At 32.6% G+C, this 18257-nt stretch overlaps 1 protein-coding gene across 2 annotated transcripts in view; it reads left to right on the top strand.

Annotated features, from left to right (window-relative positions):
- Positions 1–18257, top strand: part of LOC145294140 (urocanate hydratase-like) — an 89729-nt gene that overhangs the window by 38482 nt on the left and 32990 nt on the right. For both annotated transcript variants that reach the window (XM_080141249.1, XM_080141257.1), the window contains exons 8-12: positions 4246–4332; positions 7618–7769; positions 9498–9606; positions 12322–12392; positions 15975–16072. In XM_080141249.1, coding sequence (XP_079997375.1) covers positions 4246–4332; positions 7618–7769; positions 9498–9606; positions 12322–12392; positions 15975–16072 — 517 coding nt within the window. The remainder of the gene's footprint in view (positions 1–4245; positions 4333–7617; positions 7770–9497; positions 9607–12321; positions 12393–15974; positions 16073–18257) is intronic.

Raw genomic sequence — 18257 nt, 5'->3', positions numbered from 1 at the left:
TGAATTAGTGACCCAAATAAAAGTGTAATACAGCTGATGTCTCTCTCTCTCTCTCTCTCTCTGTCTCTCTCTTTCACCCTCTGTATTTCTCTATCTCTATCTCTATTTGTCCCTCCCTCCTATTCTCTTCTCTTTATGTCTCTGTATCATTGTCTGTCTGTCTGATATATATATATATATATATATATATATATATATATATATATATATATATATATATATATATCCCTCGCTATATATATATGTATATATCTCTGCGTATATTTGCTTCCTTGGTATTTTGCTCACTGGTTGGTGAAACGTGCAGTTTGTGCTAACATGCTTTGTCATTTATGCCTGAATGAAAGTGGTCTGTAAGGCAATGTAGTAAACGAAATATTATAATTAAGAAATAAAGATTTCCAGCTACGGTATAACTGAAAATGTTTTCTCTATCATTAAATCGTTTCTCTCCGATAGGCTCATAAGAGTAGTGGTCGATGGACAAAAATCAGACGCCTGCAGTATTAATGCTGGAGTCCCTCAGGGGTCCATCCTGAGCCCAACTCTCTTCCTGATCTACATCAATGATCTCCCTAAACACATACTTAAATCATTCGTTGACATCTATGCTGATGACACGACCATCTACGGCAACACATCAAAGGCTGTAAATGATAAAGTTCTCTGATTCTCGCTCCTCTGATCTCGAGCGTGTGGTTCAGTGGGGGAAGAGGTGGCTGATTACCTTTCATGCATCTAAAACCAAGCTCCTATCTTTACATCATCAATGCTCTGATCCTCATCTGGCATCAATTGAAATGGATGGCTCTCGTCTAGGAAAAGCCCCATGTTTTGACAAGCTTCTGGGCTTGACCTTTACTCCTGATCTCAAATGGAACACGTACATCAAGTCTGTTGCCAAGGTTGCTGGAAAAATGGTAGGAACCTTTTACCTTGCTCCAGTAGATATCTCACTGCTGATGCAATTCTCTATCTTTATAAAAGCCAAGTACGGCCAAGGATGGAATACTGCTGCCATATCTGGGCAGGAGCTGCTAAAAACAGCCTATCCTTCCTTGACAGAGTACAAAATAGACTTCGTAGCTAAGTAGGGGATGCCCTTTTCTCTTCCCTGCAACCTCTCTCCCACAGAAGAGACGCTGCGAGCCTACCTTTGTTTTATCATTATTTCCATTGCAGGTGCTCGTCTGAGCTCCAATCTCTAGTCCCCCCTCGCAAATCTTTTACGAAAAACACTCATCTAGCTAAATTTTACCCCCTCTTTATCTGTGCCTAAATCAAAATGTAGATTCCATGAACAAAGCTTCTTTCTTAGAACTGCACGCCTGTGGAACTCTGTTCCATCTGCCTGCTTCCCACCTGACTACAACCTGTCTTCAAGTCAAACGTAAACAAATTCCTGATGGACATTTTTATTAAATCCCCACACTAACATACTTTATATGCAATAACTCTTATCCCTGAGTGGCTTCCAGGCCTTGATAAGTGGTGATCACCTTGTAAAAAAAAATAAATAAATAAAGGAATAGGAAAAAAACAATTGTTGTGTTTTAGGTTCTAACGAAATAAATAAATACATAAATAAATAGAAATATATAGAAGTAACGGAGACAGAAGTGAGTGTAAGAAGAAGCAGGTGCACGTATTGTCTCGGGTGTCCGTGGATGAATAAATATAGTAGAATTATCAATGATTTAAATAAGTTTAATAAATATAATAGAATTATCAATGATCAATGTCGGAAAAGTCCATAAATGCAAAGTTAATGTACCTAATGAAGAAACAATAAATTTAGAGTAAAAAGTTTGTAAAAGAACAAATGAATATATTAAAAAAAAAAAAATGGCGGCGTGTTTGTAAGTGTCAAACCGTTCGTTTAATGGTGGAAGGTGCGAATATCAGGATATGAGAATGTCTACCGAGCAGCCAATCAGCTGTGCCTGATTTCAGTAAGGGAAAAAATTATTATCTATAAATAGGAATATGTAAAATTTATGATATGTGTATGTGTAGAATAATCAGTTAAGAGTGGCTATAACCCAGCAGAGTAGGAATATGTAGAAATGGTGCCCGTGTCAAGTAGGAGCGGTGGAAGTACAGAATAGTTAGAGAGAAAAATAGGAAGTACTTACTCTAAAGATGGTGAGATTGTGATCGCGTCGCTTCTCGGAACTAACATAAGATTTTATTACAATAAAATAATAGCTACTTATATTGTATATCTGTGTGATCGTGATGATGTCACTCTTAGGGTTAATCATAGGGTTTTATTATAACGAATTAATGTGTCAAAAATGTCGTTTTATAGTTCCATAAGATAGTGTCTAACAATGTAGACATAATGAATTTGTATGTGGCATCTGTTGTTGTAAACCAATATTTTGGTCCAGAGGGGAAAAACTGCGACGTTTATATATATATATATATATATATATATATATATATATATATATATATATATATATATATATGCTGGGTTAGAGTTTGTTTCTCTGTCTAAGTTATTACTAATACTACTTGTTCTCATTCCAAAAATAAGACACTACGGATAAATAATTATACTTATTTGTATTAAAAAATATATATTATGTTTTTCTACTATCTACATTATTAATATCATTTCGTTTTATTTTAAATTTTGAATATAAACAAAGTGCTATCCTCACTTATGTCCAAAATTTTAATTTATGATAATTTAAAGTTAATTACAGTGTGAAAATGTGTGTGTGTGTGTGTGTGTGTGTGTGTGCGTGTGCGCACATCTAGTATATTTATATTATTTACATTTATTTAATTATTTCATTAGGATTTAAATAACATATTTTATATGTCTGCATTTAGCTATAAATTCTTGATTAACAATTTAATTTGCTTTTTAAGTTTATAATTTGATATGTTCCTCCAAATATAATTTCCAATTTCCTACAATTTATACTATAAAATGGCTGTACTTTTAAATTTAAATTTCCTCACATAATATTAATAATTATATTTTTGTTTCCATATATCTTTATATAATGCAGTTCTAATTTTGCATTTTCAGTTTTCAAATGTCCTCATATGATAAATATATCTACTTTTAAATGTATTCTCTGTAACTTCTATATATGTTTTATCTTCTTTGTCAATGTTGTTATTTACCATTGCATTGTGTATTACATTCGTTACATTAATGCTACTCCAATTTCTTACAACAAAAATGAAATAAACATATTCATTAATTTATCATTAATGTTATACACATCAATGCACACATAGAACATCAATGCACTTACATTGAATGTATATACATAGAATTCGATGCAACAAAAGCTAATTACAAAAACAAATAGAAACAAAAATAAATAAAAAATATAATAAACTAGCAGTTCATCCCGGCTTTGCTCGGGCCCTATGTACTGTTCATAGCTTTATATATGTATATATATATTAAAAAGTTTGACTCATGTACAGGTAACCTACATCTAAAATTTCAAGTGTATAGACCCAAAAGTGGCGGAGGAGTTTGGTAGAGTCTGCAAAAGTCAACTCTTTCAACTTTGACCACTTGGCAGCCAAACTTTCGTCCAAAAACTGATTCAAAAGCTTGATGCATGTCTGAATACCCTTTATGAAAAATTTCAAATGTTTAGATTCAAAATTAGCTGAATAGATTGCTAGAGACCGTAAACGTCAAATCTTTTGAACTTTGGCCCCTTGGCTGCCAAATTTTCGGCCAAAAACCCATTAAAAAGCTTGCCCTATATATGAATACATTTTATGTAAAATTTCAGATGTTTAGACCCAAAATTGGCTGAGTAATTTGGTAGAGATCGCAGAGGTAAAAAAATTTTAAACTTTGACCCCAATTTTGATCCTTTAAAATTTATTGTTTTGGGCTTAAATCAAATCAAAAATGTTGATTTATGTCCAAGTAAAATTTCAAGTGTTTAGACCCAAGATTTGCGGAGAAGTTTGGTAGAGTTTTCAAAGGTCAAATCGTTTAACTTTAACCCTTTAACAGCCAAATTTCTGGCTGAAAACCGATTAAAAAGATTTTCCCAAATCTTAATAGCCCTTATGTCAAATCTCGAGTCTGTAGACTGAAAATTGACAGAGTAGTTTAGTGGAGAAATGTACACACACACACAAACACACACACAATTTCATTTTTATAAATATATAGATATTAGTATAATCTACATGCATGAGATAGCACAATGGATTTGCAAATAAATTTTTTTTCTATATTTTCCTTCAAAGGTTTTTGTCACTTCTGGTTTGGGTGGAATGAGCGGAGCTCAAACAAAAGCTGCTGTGATTGCAGGTTGCGTGGGAGTAGTGGCTGAGGTAAGGAATATCTATTTGCTTTCCTGCATAGTTGGAACTGTAGCAAAATTGACATGAATAAATTGACAGTAAAGCTAATGTTGAATGGAGAGCCATTCCTATAATAGAAAAATGATCCAAAACAGAATGGCAAAAGAAAATTATCCAATTGCAAATACTAAAAATACTTATCTCAAGCAAAAATCAGCAGTATCAATCCACTCAGAGAAACTTTGAATTGTAAAGAATTTCAGATAAAGAATGGTAGTATTAATCAAAATAGGGTTAGCAGTGATCTTCTTCAAGTGTTAAGATAATGAGCTATGGCTGAAAAATTCAAAGAGATTCAGTATATTTTACACAGCAATTCTGATGACTGAATTGTTTGTTCTTATCACCCCTGGCTATAAATATAATTGTCCAACTAGCAAGATTATGCAGAAAATATTGCGAAAGATAATGATTGTGAATAATTCTTAAAACATTTTCTACACCAAAGATATCCATCAAGTCTTCTTACTGTGTCTTTCAAGCATGTGTCGCTGCTGCTACAATCAGTTTCCACACTTTTGTGTGGTGTCGCAATTCCTCCTACCTGCTTTTCAGTTATCTCACCCACACGAACGCCCACATCCATTCTTTGTAATCGTCGTCGATGTGGTTGATAACTTTTTCATCATCATCACCATCATTATCATCTCGTTCAGATACTTTTATCTTACTCGTTTAGCGTAAGCCAAAATATGTTTTCTGACCTTCTCAAGCACCAACTGCCATGACAAATAACGCCTTACCTGAGAGTCCATCCTTCAAACTCCTCGGTCTAATATTTACAGGCAATATACATTAAGGACATTGCCAAGGCTGCTGCAAAGAAGGTAGTGCTAGAAAATTACTCACACCATAGAGTATCCGATATCTTTACAAAGCCACAATGCACCCATGCATGGAACATTGTTACCACATCTGAGCTGGTACATCTACTACTAGTCGCTCACTCTTGGGCAGGGTTTAAAAAAGGAGTCTCAAATCTAATAGGTCCTGCACTGTCGATCAAGCTCCAACCTCTGTCCCATCATCACAACGTTGCATCCCTGTGCCCGTTTTACAAGTACTTCAATAGAATGTACTCTGATGAACTCATAACATTTGTGTCTTCTCAACGTACATACTCCCAACTAATCCAGCAAGCAGCAAAATCTCACTCCTTCACTGTTGAGATCCCTAGATGCCGGAAAGCCTTCTATTCTAATAGTTTCTTCCATCGGCCTGCTAGACTTTGGAATTCAATCCCTGTTTCCTGCTTCCCTGGCTGAAGTTTAAATGTAATGTGAACAGACATCTAGCTACTCAACTCCCTATAGTCTCCTGTTAGAGACGCTCCCAAATAGTAGCCCCTTGTTGCAATAAGCTTTACTTGGGGCGAAAAAGAGTAAAAAAAAAAAACATAACTAATAAAAGAGGATGGCGAAATCAGATATCGGTAAAAATTGTATTGTAACTTCCCACACTTAAACGCAAAAAATGAAGAAATCAAATCTAAATCTATATCGGTAAAATTTCTACTGTAAGGCCCCACAGGGAAATAAACGGCTACAGAAAAGAAATAATGAATTGAAGCTAAATTGGTATTGTTAAAATTGTACTACAAACCCTCCTGCAAGGATAAAATAATGAAGAAATTAAAACTAAGCAGGTCATTAGAGATTAATGCACATATATATACACGCATGTATTGAATCAATAAAGGTGAAACTGTGTAGCCTGTTTCACCATATATCTAAGTTGCTTTGGTTTGAGTCTATCCGTTATATCTCTGCATTGTTCTGCCTCCTATAAATCTAAATTTCTTAAACAGATTATGTTAAAATTGTATTGTAAGCTCCCATGTGCAATTACACGTCAGCAACCAGAAAATACTAGAAGAGAAGGAAATATAATAAAATAAATATTGTAAACTTTATTTTATATTTTACTAGCAGGGCTACATGGAGTTGCCTGGGCCATAAAAAAACTAAATAGAAGATGTTAAATAGTGTTAACTTTTCTCCTAACAGAGAAATTCCTTTTTTTATTATATGAGGAGCGAAAAAATAAAACTTAGGAGGCCTCCAAGCGCGACTTAAAGCACTAAATAAAATTAAGAATGACTCCAAAGCACTATTAAAACTAGGTTTTTTCTATCCCCCCCCCCCTGACAGAAAACCAACTTCTAACATTCATGTCTTCTTCATTACGAACATTCTACAAACACAAACACTTAACTTTTCTAATGAACTATTTACTCATTCAAAATATTTTTGACACCACTGTGAATTTTGTGTGTGTATGTGTGTGTGTGTGTATATATATATATATATATATATATATATCTGTTTACTTTGCATGCCTACCGATATGGCACATTCATAAAAACTTAATTCCCTTTTTTGGGTCAGTTGGCAGTGGTCTGGACGAAAGATGCTAACCTACAGAGTCAAGGGTGTCTTTGTTACTGAGTTCACATCTCCCGACCAGCAGTAATTATCACTTCCTACTCTGATTATAGTGTAAGCATGATACACTAGTATCTCTAGGTAAAAAAATAATTGTTAATGCTAATCTAAAAAGCCATGGCTGCTTCATATCTCTTGATTTATTTGCATACTTTAGGGAGCTGCTCCATATGTTTGAAAACAAAATTCTGCCACTTATCAGTCTTATGCTAATCTTTCAATTACGAGGAGCAAAATACCAGTATCAATTCTTACCTGATCGAATAATCTCTTTGATGGTCGTCCTTTTTTACTTTCTTGAGGGAAATCTTCCTTATATGATTTCTTTGTATAGCTGGAGTCGGGTAGCCAGGAAACCATGTCACAGCCACGTCAATCTTTATTTTCAAATAGCATTGTTGATGGATCTGCTAATATCAAGCCTCTTTTTGATATTTGCCTTTTTTAGTCTATTTGGCAAAGTTATTTCAAGATACTTCTTAAATATTTAATTCCAAAAACATTGAGCTTCTTTTCATGCTCGGCCAGTAATCACTACATATCGATTAGGATTTGTGGCAATTGAATCGTCAAGTGCTTCCTGCAAATGCTAAAATTCCTTACCCTCTTTTTTTCTCTGCTTCGTTTGGATTCGTTCTCTCCATTACTTCAAAAACAGTTTGGTTTTCGCAGGAACATGTGAACTCAAAATATTTTCAACCAATAAAAATCGTTTTAAACTACAAAAATAACAGTACTGTGTCAGATTAACAAAAGAGTAATTCTTTGCTTTTTTCTATTTATTTTTTCTTTTTGAATTTTGCTTACGTAGGTAAGTCGTGCTGCTCTGCAGAAACGTTATGATCAAGGTTGGCTGATGAAGATTGCCAAAGATCTTGACGATTGTATTGCACTTATCCGTCAAGGAAGAAAAGAGAAGAAACCTTTAAGTATTGGATATCATGGGAACGTTGTTGATCTTTGGTAAGCAATATATTTACTATGTATGTTTATTTGAATTGTGTGCATTTAGGCAGTATTTTTTTTCATTTAACAAGCGTTGTTAAAAATAACAGAAATCTATTTAATTATATTTTAAAAAATATTTTTTCGACTTTTTTATCATTTTTTTGTGTGAAACTCAAAAAAAATATTGTAAATTTGATAAGTGTCATGAACATTTTCGATTTTTGATCGAATCATCATTGGGCGAAAAAAAAAATCAATGAGGAAGCTGGAGAAATTAGGGAATCTCAAAACAGTCGCAAGACAGTCGAGCATTTGGAGACAAACACTACAATCTTCAGGGTAGTATTATCAGTCTAAATCCCGCGAGTCAGAATTAGGGTAATAGGATGGTGATAATAATATTATGCTAAGCATCTTAAAATATTATTACTGGTGTGTTAGGCAATATTATTAATTGTAGGTTGTTGAGTTTTTATGTAGATAGTTTCGAGTATTTTGAACTTTTTAAATTTGTTTCAGAATGTATTATTTTATGTTATTAACTAGGATATATTTATCTATATATGCATTCCTAAAATTTTATTCATAATATAGACAATAACCTTTCGTGTGTCAGTGTTTCATGATTCACACTAACAATAAAAGTAAAATGGATATATATATATATATATATATATATATATATATATATATATATATATATATATATAAAAGTAAGATCTTTGACTTACTTGCAGTTTCATCAAATACTTTTGCATGCAAAATCCGATCCCGCATTTTGCTTATTTCTACCCTCTGATGAGAAGAAAAGTATTTCTTCGAAACTCCATGCATTAAGGACTTATCCACTTATTTAGTGTTTCCTTTTCAAATTAAATATGTTTTTAACTCTTTTTCAAAGTTTTTTTAACATGTTTTCTTAATTATTTGCTCTTATATATATATATATATATATATATATATATATATATTATCATATAATGATTAGATCACTCTGGCAGACGTTAAAAAGCATTTAAAAAAATAAATGTTTAAATTTCAACAATATTTCTCGTGGTTAACGGTAGCTGAATGGATCAGGTCCTTGCTAATGAAGTCAGAGATGGCTTCTGTTACCAGGTTCGAGTCTATTGACTGGTGTTAATTGTGACACCCTGCACTGATGATTCCCGAAATGATGAAACACTAGTATCTGTAGGTATTTAATAATTATTATAGTAAATAATTATATATATATATATATATATATATATATATATATATATATATATATATATATATATATATAGGTTAATCATTTACTTGAAACATACTTAGTTTATACCAATTGTAATGGATTAAAAAACCTTTCTCATAAGTAAAGTTTTTTATAATGAAAAAAAAATGTTTTTCATATATAAATTTTGACAATTTTGAAAAAAAATCCAAGCTCAATGAATGACTTTTTATTGTGTTCCAGAGCATATATAGTGTAATATGATAATTTTTCAAGTTCCAAATATCAAGTTTTCTCATTTGGCCATCTATTACTTTTCAAAAGGTATCCATTACAATATTGTTTCGTATTGTGACTAACAAGTCTGCAAAATTATGTTATTGCAGCATATTTAGTCACATACTCATCAGATGTTTACTTTAAAAACTTAGAAAAAACACCATTACATGGTTCATGCCATTCCTTCTTGTTTTGAAGATTATAATAATCTTCCATAATATCTAATTGCTTTAATAATTTTCTACCAGGGAGCGTTTGGTGACAGAACATAAAAAGACTGGAGAACTGATTGTGGATCTCGGTTCGGACCAAACTTCTTGCCACAACCCTTTCTTTGGTGGTTACTTCCCAGTGCAAGTAAGTTTGCTTTTTTAAATCCTTGAATCTGAGAAATATTGTGTTATATATCCCGAAGAGACACTGTGCAAAACCTGTAATGGCTTAAAAATTGAACAGAATTGGATGAAAAGAAGCCTTGATAAAATAAAGGAGATGGAGGGCTAGGAATCATCAAATGATGCCAATCTCCCTGAATTTCGATTCTCTCAATTTTAATCACGAAAGTCTAAAAAATCCAATTTATTATTAACTTTTCATTTGTTTGCATTGCGTTGTTTTCAAAATGGATCTTTGTTTCCGATCACTGAAAGACTGAGTTGCTGGTTGAATACTAATGATGTTGAAAAAGAAGTGATGAAGCTAACACTTGCCTGATGACTCACCTCGACACATCTGAAAGATGCATTATTATTATTTTTTTTTATTTTTATTATTATTATTATTATTATTATTATTATTATTATTATTATTATTATTATTATTACTCTTTATTTATCCCAAACAAAGCATACTGTCACTTGGACATAAAGAGTTACTATTTGAGACCATGTCTACAAGGCATTATGTAGGGAGCTGAGCAGCGAGATGTCTGCTCACATTACATTTAAATTTCTGCATGTTATATAGTCAAGGAAGCAAGAAATAGCAAGGGAATTCCAAAGTCTAGCAGTTCGAGGACAAAAAACTATTAGAGTAGAAGGTTTTCCGGCATCTAGGAACCTATACAGTGAAGAGGTGGGATTTTGCTGCTAGTTTGGTCAGGGTTATTTATGTCAAAGAAGCACAAGTGCTACGAGTTCATCAGACCACATTCCACTAAAGTACTTGTAAAACATACATGCAGATATGACATTGTGGCGATGGGACAGGGGTTAGAGTTTGGATGATATCTCGGGGCCTATTAGATTAGACACTCTTTTTTTGGACTCTGCCCAGTAGAGAGTGACTAGTGGTTGATGAACCAGCCCAGATGTGGCAACAATACTCTATGCATGGGCGAATGGTAACTTTATAAAGATACAGGTGTAAGTAGTTTTCTAGCATGGTATCAGGTTGACAAGAAAGTTCTTGCAGTTTTTAACTTTTAAATTCAGATGAACATATCTCGGCTCAAACAAAAATTTATTGATCAAAATAAGTACCATCAGAATCAACACACTTTTGCCAATGCAAAACATCAGCATTTATGCCTGTAACATCAAAATCTTGCGTTCTGGTGAAAATGAAGTCGCTACAGGCGTTTTTGATATCACTTAGGTTTTTTAAGCATTTCTTACACAAAATGTTGTCGAGATGCTTGAAAAGTGGTAGTCGGTAGGTGAGAGGTCTGGAGCATTTGGTGGATGAGACAGAATTTTGTAACCCAATTCGTCCGACTTTTGCAGAGTTGGTTTAGCAACATGCTGTCAGGCATTGTCGTGGAGGAGAATTGGGCCTTTTCTGTTGACTAATGTTGGGTGTTGTTGTCGAAGTTTCTGATGCATTTCATTCATTTGTTGACAGTACTTCACCACCTGCATTAAAAAAAACTGTAATGGATGAGACCGGTCACAGACCATCAAACAGTCAGTATGACCTTCTTTTGGTGCAACTCTGATTTCGAGAGGTGTCGTGGATCTTCATCGACGTCTAACCACTGAGCTGAGTATCGCTAGTTGTCGTAAAGAACCCACTTTTAATTGCAAGTCACAACCCGGTCAGGAAATGGGTTGTCCTTGTTGCATAAAAAAAGGGAAGATGACACTTCATAACAGCGTTTCTTTGGGTTGTCATTCAATTTGTGAGGTACGCAGTTATCAAGTTAATTTGTCTTTCCGATCTCTCCCAAATGGTTGGAAATCATCGTATATGTTATTTCTAATTCAGAAGCTGCTTCTTGAACAGTTGTGTGTGGATTGGCTTTGACTAAGGCTCTTAATTGATCGTTGTCAACATCTGATGGCCGACCACTATGCTCATCATTTTCAAGACTCTCATCGCCGCCACAAAATTTCTTAAATCACCATTGTGTTCTACGTTCAGTAGTAGTTCCTGTGTCAAATGCTTCATTGGTATTGCGAGCTGTTTTAGCAACTATTCGGCCTAGCTTGAATTGAAATAAGAAAATTGTGCAAATTTGCTTTTTTTCCATCTTGTATTCAACGTTCTGAAAAGAAGACATAATTGTTTTAAAACAATTGTAATTTAAACAATTAGATAGAGTGCCAAACGCCCTTTAAAATGATATATAAAATAATGGTATTATAACGAAAACTTATTTGAAAATACATCATTTGAAATCAAAATTAAAATTCGGCAAAAACTTTCTTCTCAACTTAATAGATGGAGCCCACCTTATTTGTAGCAGCCTTGGCAATGTCTTCAACATATTTGTTTCAATTCATGTTAGCTTTGAATGTTAAGCCGAGGAATTTAAACAATGTATTAGTTTTCAATCAATATTTTTGTCATTATATTATAGCATTATTTAATTAATTTCTCAGTTAATAGTATTTTTTTTTCATAATGTATTAAAAACATATTTTTAAGATATTTCTTGCTATTCTTTTTTGTGTGTGTGCATTTTGTTCAGTTTATTAAAAATGTAGCTTCTTCAATTTTTTATATGAATTTGACGTTTTAATCTCACTGTCAGTACAATAAATGGCTCCACTTTATAAATAGAGAAATTGTTTAAGTCGATAAAACGCCCAATTAAATAAAATATAATGTTAAACCCTTTTTTATTTCTAGATTTCTTATGATGAATCGCTGGAGATGATGCATAAAAATCCAGACAAATTCCGACACCTGGTACAGGAGAGGTAAGAAAAACTGTAGGAGGAAATGCAATATCAGAAAGAATGACAACGGACCCGAACGGATATTTTTCTAAAAATATTAACTGTGTTTTGGATAGGAATCTTAGGTGCTTATACAGTGTAGAGCACAGATGAAAATCGCATTACAGGTAAAAACTTTTTGATATATTTATGTATCATTCAAAAATAAGTATCTTCACTAAAAATGACCAAAAATTATCGAGTAGAATTTTAATTAAAGATAAAAAAATCAGATTTCATATTTTGCCGATCTGCCATTCATTATTATTTTGGTTATATGACAGACTGACTTATCTCCCCCTGCTTTACATGATTTCCGATCTCATCAATAACAAATTTGGCAAAATACGATTTAAACTGATTTTTATTTTTAATTAAAATTTTATTTAATAATTTTTCCTGATTTTTGGTGTAGTTAACTATTTTTGACTAATACATAGGTATATCAAAGAGTTTGTTTTGTTTTTTTGTTTTATTTTTAAATTTATTTGGAACTGATTTTCACCTGTGGTGCATGGTGCAATTTTATTTCAGTCAATCGAAAGTACTGGAAATATACACTTTCACACATTTTTAAAAATAGATGTTGCAATATTGGCACAATGTGCTTACTGCTTGGAGCCACCTAAATTGATACTTATGGGCCCCTCCATTATATCAACATACTTTCCTTTTCATGGTCCGCATATGTGACTGTTTATTAATATTACCAATGACTGTATATTCGACTATATCTTTTAATTTATTGTCTGTCGGCAATAAAATGTAGTTTCTTTTCGTATGGATTGACTTAGCCATTCATTCTGATATTACGTTTTTTTCTACAGAACAAAAAAAAAAAAAAAACACGAATTTTTAAATGAAAGATGAAAAAAAGGGGTTTGTATTACTGTACAAACTAATTTTGGGTATGTTTAACTGTAGGTAACAGAACGAAAAAAAAAAAAAATCAAATACGCAATAAATACCATAACCAATGACATTTACTTTTCGACCAGCCCGGACCATTTGTTTGAGTTTTTACATATATTTTAATACTTTTTTTTTCTTTTCTTTTTTCAATCCTTTTTATGAGCTGTTGAATTTTTACAGACAATATGGCCGCCGATGACATGAGAGTCAGACATTTTTGTCGGCTGCTCTTTTAAATCTTTTTCTTTAAAACAGAATTACAGCTAGTAACTGTCATCAATCGTGCAAAAATATAATTTCTGACCGACATGTATATTTTTACTAGCAGGCAGGCCGCCCGGCGTTGCTCGATTATAAAATAAAATAAATATATTTTAATTCATACAGAAACTGGGACATATGCGAGTATTATGTTTTCTCTAAACGGTTCACTTCTTGTAAGTAAATTTTTTTTACTAAAGCTGAGATCAAAACCCAAACCTAACAACAGTGAGTCAAGTACGATAACCATTAGGCCAGTTTTATACAATATTTAAAAAAGTGTTTTCAAACCTATTTATTCTTAACATAAAGAATCTGTCATATGCATGAGCATTCGTGAAACAGTTGGCAAACAGATAAAAATCCAATTACCCCCCCCATGCCAATTGTTCAATTTTGACCCCTTGGCAGCACTTTTTCGGATAAAAACCGATTAAAAAGTTTTTCACGTGTCTGAATACTCTATATACCAAATTTCGAGTCCGTAGATCAAAATTTTGGTGAGAAATGTTCTCACACACACGCACATTCTCACTTTCATAGATATATAGTTTGCTCGTATTTTTGTCTAATAATAAAGCCTGTTTAACTCAACTATGGTGAATGCCGTTGGCACACACACACACACACACACACATACATACACACACACATTTATCAAGTTATATATATATATATATATATATATATATATATTACACACAATGCTTCAAGCAAACTACATAAACCTTTTATCTCCTTTATTATAAAACTCTTAAAGGACGTTACGTGGGGAATAAGAAAGAGCTTTCTTCCTATTTTTAACTACAGCCACCGTAGCATTCAGACGTGTAAACACTGCTAATAAAATCATAAAATGAACATTCTCTTAATTACTTTCAGCCTTTGTCTGGATATATTACACTTTATTCATGTGAGAATAATTTTGCTCTGAGAGGACAGTTCTTATTCAATGAGTATAGATTTGAATATTTTTATTCCAGATAGATAATCTTGGGTGGAGAATTCTTATTCATGGGAGATATTCTCCAAATACGGGAAGTAACTTCTGATTTTACATTTATAAAAGAGACAGAAAACAAAGATCTATGCAATAATTTGCTGTAGATAAAACATGAACTTGTGTATTTTTGTTGTTGTGTTTCAACCATGTGTCACACACATGTAATTATTACAAAACATTAAAGTCTTCAAATTGTATACCAACTTTGGTTGCTACATGTTTTTCTTGTATGTGCTTTGGTGTGATCGTTCCCAACCAAGGGGAGCGCCGCCTACAAATAAGTTCTTTCATACATCGAAAAATGACTACGTCGAGACAAACCTTTTGAAGACAGAGGACATATATTCGACTTGATCTTCATCCCAACTCACTGACGAATGTGGTGGTGGGGGATGGGAGTTAGAGAGAGATCAATGATCACTATTTATTCATATCTTATCAGTACATTTTTAAAACCATATGTTCATACTTCCAGTGCTTCCGAGGAACTGACAACTTCTCTTACTTTCTTTGGGCCATTTGACGTTAAATGTGCCTCTTTCAGTTCCCACAGCCACAGTAATTCTAATTGCAAGTTCAGCAAACTAACTCTAATCAAACTTTAATTTCCTGGATTTCTCAACTAACAATCTTATATACTAGCTGATTCAGCATTTTTTTTTTATCTGTCTTCTTCCGAAACTGTGTTTAGACATTGTAAACCAAGCTCAGTAATTTCATGATTGAAAGTTGATCTAAATGTTAACCATAGTTCACATTTAGACCGATCATTTAGTTTATTTGTACCACATATGGTTGGATTGCAGAAAGGATTTTGAATTTTATTAACAGTTCCATCGGCCGGGTGGTATTTCTTGGGAGAGGAGTGGGGTCACCCTACATCATAGACATGTTTCAGTAACCAAAGTTGCCATTATATGTAGTTATATATCATTTGGTATATATATGAAGGTGACAATCGGTTAGACATAATGACAAGTAATTTTTACAGGAAGCAATCTGCCTCCCTAGAAGGAAAGTTATCTAAATGAGAGCACAACAGGGGAAGTAAATGGACCAAAAGTAGGCCATACACACAATACTATTTTCTTATTTAGACATACCTGTAGACAGACACTACATGAACATCTTCAAGTCATCACTGCTAATCACCTACTACCTTGATTTAACTGCTGACTATATGAAAATTTCTCTCCTGACACCTGATCTTATTCGACCAATCAGAGCCTTGTATATCTCAGTCCCTTCATTATCAAACAACAGTTTCAAAATAGATAACTTATTTAGGAGACATCAAGCGATTTAGTTAAACATATATAACAATTTGTATAATGTATGAAATTACGAGCTGACTTCAAGAATATAACTGTTGTTATTTTATGTTGCAGTCTTCGAAGACACATAAAAGCCTTGAATACACTGGCTAAACATGGACTCTTCTTCTGGGATTATGGTAATGCTTTTCTACTTGAAGCAGATCGTGCAGGTATTTTGCAATTAACTCTAATAATAATAATAATAATAATAATAAGCTTCCGTTGCTATAACACAAAATATTTTATGAAAGGTCAATGAGATTGAAAGGACTGAAGAGAGAGAGCATCAACTAGGTCTTCACTGGAAGGGTGCAGGTATACTGAAACATGGGGGAGGTTTATTATCGCTCAAATTACAGCGAGGACCACCTGACCTGGGATTTCTAGAGAGAAACGATTCCTTTAATCATCTTTTTATATTTGATTTCGTTTAAAGCAAGATCTTCCACTGCTGGTAGTAAACATAAAATAATAAATATTTATTAATTTTTAATTAACAGTAAAAGTAAAATCTATAGATCACCCCCTCCCCCAAGCGGGTTTCTATGTTTGAGAAAATATATGCGCATTTAACATGTGTTTTATTGTAATCGGGGGAAAAATAGCAAATTTATGGTTAAATATTCAGAGATTTATGAAGAATCGGAATCGGTAATTGTATCAGAATTGGGAATTTAATACGGAATCAATAATTGCATCAGAATCGGGAAAAATATTGAAATCGTCCTATCACTAATATATAGATATAAAATATGTATGTTATATGTGTGAAGCCAAATTACAGCACAAAGATTTTGTAAAATAAACAAACATTTATTTGTTTAAGATTATTTATAATTTTGGTGTAATATGCCTTCTTCAGAATATTTTCTTTTTTTTTTGTTATTGACAGAAAAGATTTAGTAGTAAAAATTTGTATATTCTTTTCAACGGTGATATATATATATTTTTTTAATGTCCAGGAGATAACGCTTGATGTGGTTGGTTTGAAATGGTTATGGTTGGGTTCTCCGTGATATAAGTGTTGTTTAAACTTTAAAATAAATTATGTATGTTATATGTTTGAAGCCAAATCACAATGCGAAATTTTGTCTTCATTAAAATAAACAAATAAAATTGTGTCAGTTGTAAACACTGATATTTCTTTCCTCTTGAAATATTTGAGGGAAAATATGTTTATAAAAAAAATGCTTGTATGTTTGTAGGAAAATATGTTTACTCAATTATATTTCACCTTTCATTTATATCAATCCTTTAATTTATGGAGCTCTACGAAACCACAAAGCATATACAAATAAATGACAAAAGTCTATATTTCAAATTTCAAGATGTTGTTCATCTTACTGTTTATTACTGTTGAAATGTTCAATTCTTGATAGCATCTGTTTCGTAGTGCAGAATCATTCATGTAATTATTATATCAATTTTTTAATTTATAAATAATAAATTCAGCCAACCAACTTCTAGCCACTATCCTATCACCACAATGTTGCATCCTTGTGCTTGTTTCACAAATAGTTAATAGTATGTGACCTGATGGACTCATAACACTGGTGTCTCCTAAACAAATACCTATGACTAACTGAATAATAATTTAGTATAGATTCCTGAGTTTGTCGGACGTTACATCAGACAAAACGTTGTGACAATAGTATTTAAGATGAAATTAAATATTATTTTTCTTATTTTTTATCAAATACCAAATATTCAGATTATAAAACTTTTGAGAAAATTAATTGGAGTTTACTTCAGTTTAAAATAAAATGGTCCTCCCGCTTCATTTTTCTACCGGGCTTTAGAAAGATAATCACATTTTATTGAATTCTAAGGATGGAGTGTCATTTTTTATCTTGAACTTATGTAGAAAACTGAACCCCAACTTAACAACTGAACAATTCGATTTAAAAAAAAAACATTTTCTGTGAAAATGTAATTAAAGGTATTCCAAATATTATTTAAAAAGAATATAACATTTTAAAAAGAAAGGAGAGGGCATAGCACAACCTTACTTTATTTTTTTTTAGGATGAGTATGCTTTAGCCTACAAAAAAATGCCCAAGCAGCTCAATGAGCATTCCCTGGTAAATAGAGATGGCAATAAAATAAGGTCGTCACTCTTTTTATCAAACCGGAGTTTCATATTTTCTGAAATCACTTTTAGTGTCTATTTTAGAGCATTTTCTATCACAACATTATTCTCACCAGTGAGAACTGCTTTTTATTGTCTAGTGCAAATCGGTGTATGAGAAATGCATCATGTTCAAGTAAAGCAACTACAGTGGAGGTGTCGAGAAGGGTGAAGGTGCCAATTGACCGTACAACTAATAAACAGACACAAGGCAAAGAGGCAATAGC

The sequence above is a fragment of the Euprymna scolopes genome, chromosome 2, assembly GCF_053919585.1.
Source record: "Euprymna scolopes isolate OS-2025 chromosome 2, ASM5391958v1, whole genome shotgun sequence".
Lineage (NCBI taxonomy): Eukaryota > Metazoa > Mollusca > Cephalopoda > Sepiida > Sepiolidae > Euprymna > Euprymna scolopes.
This window is presented reverse-complemented; position numbering and strand designations above follow the sequence as displayed.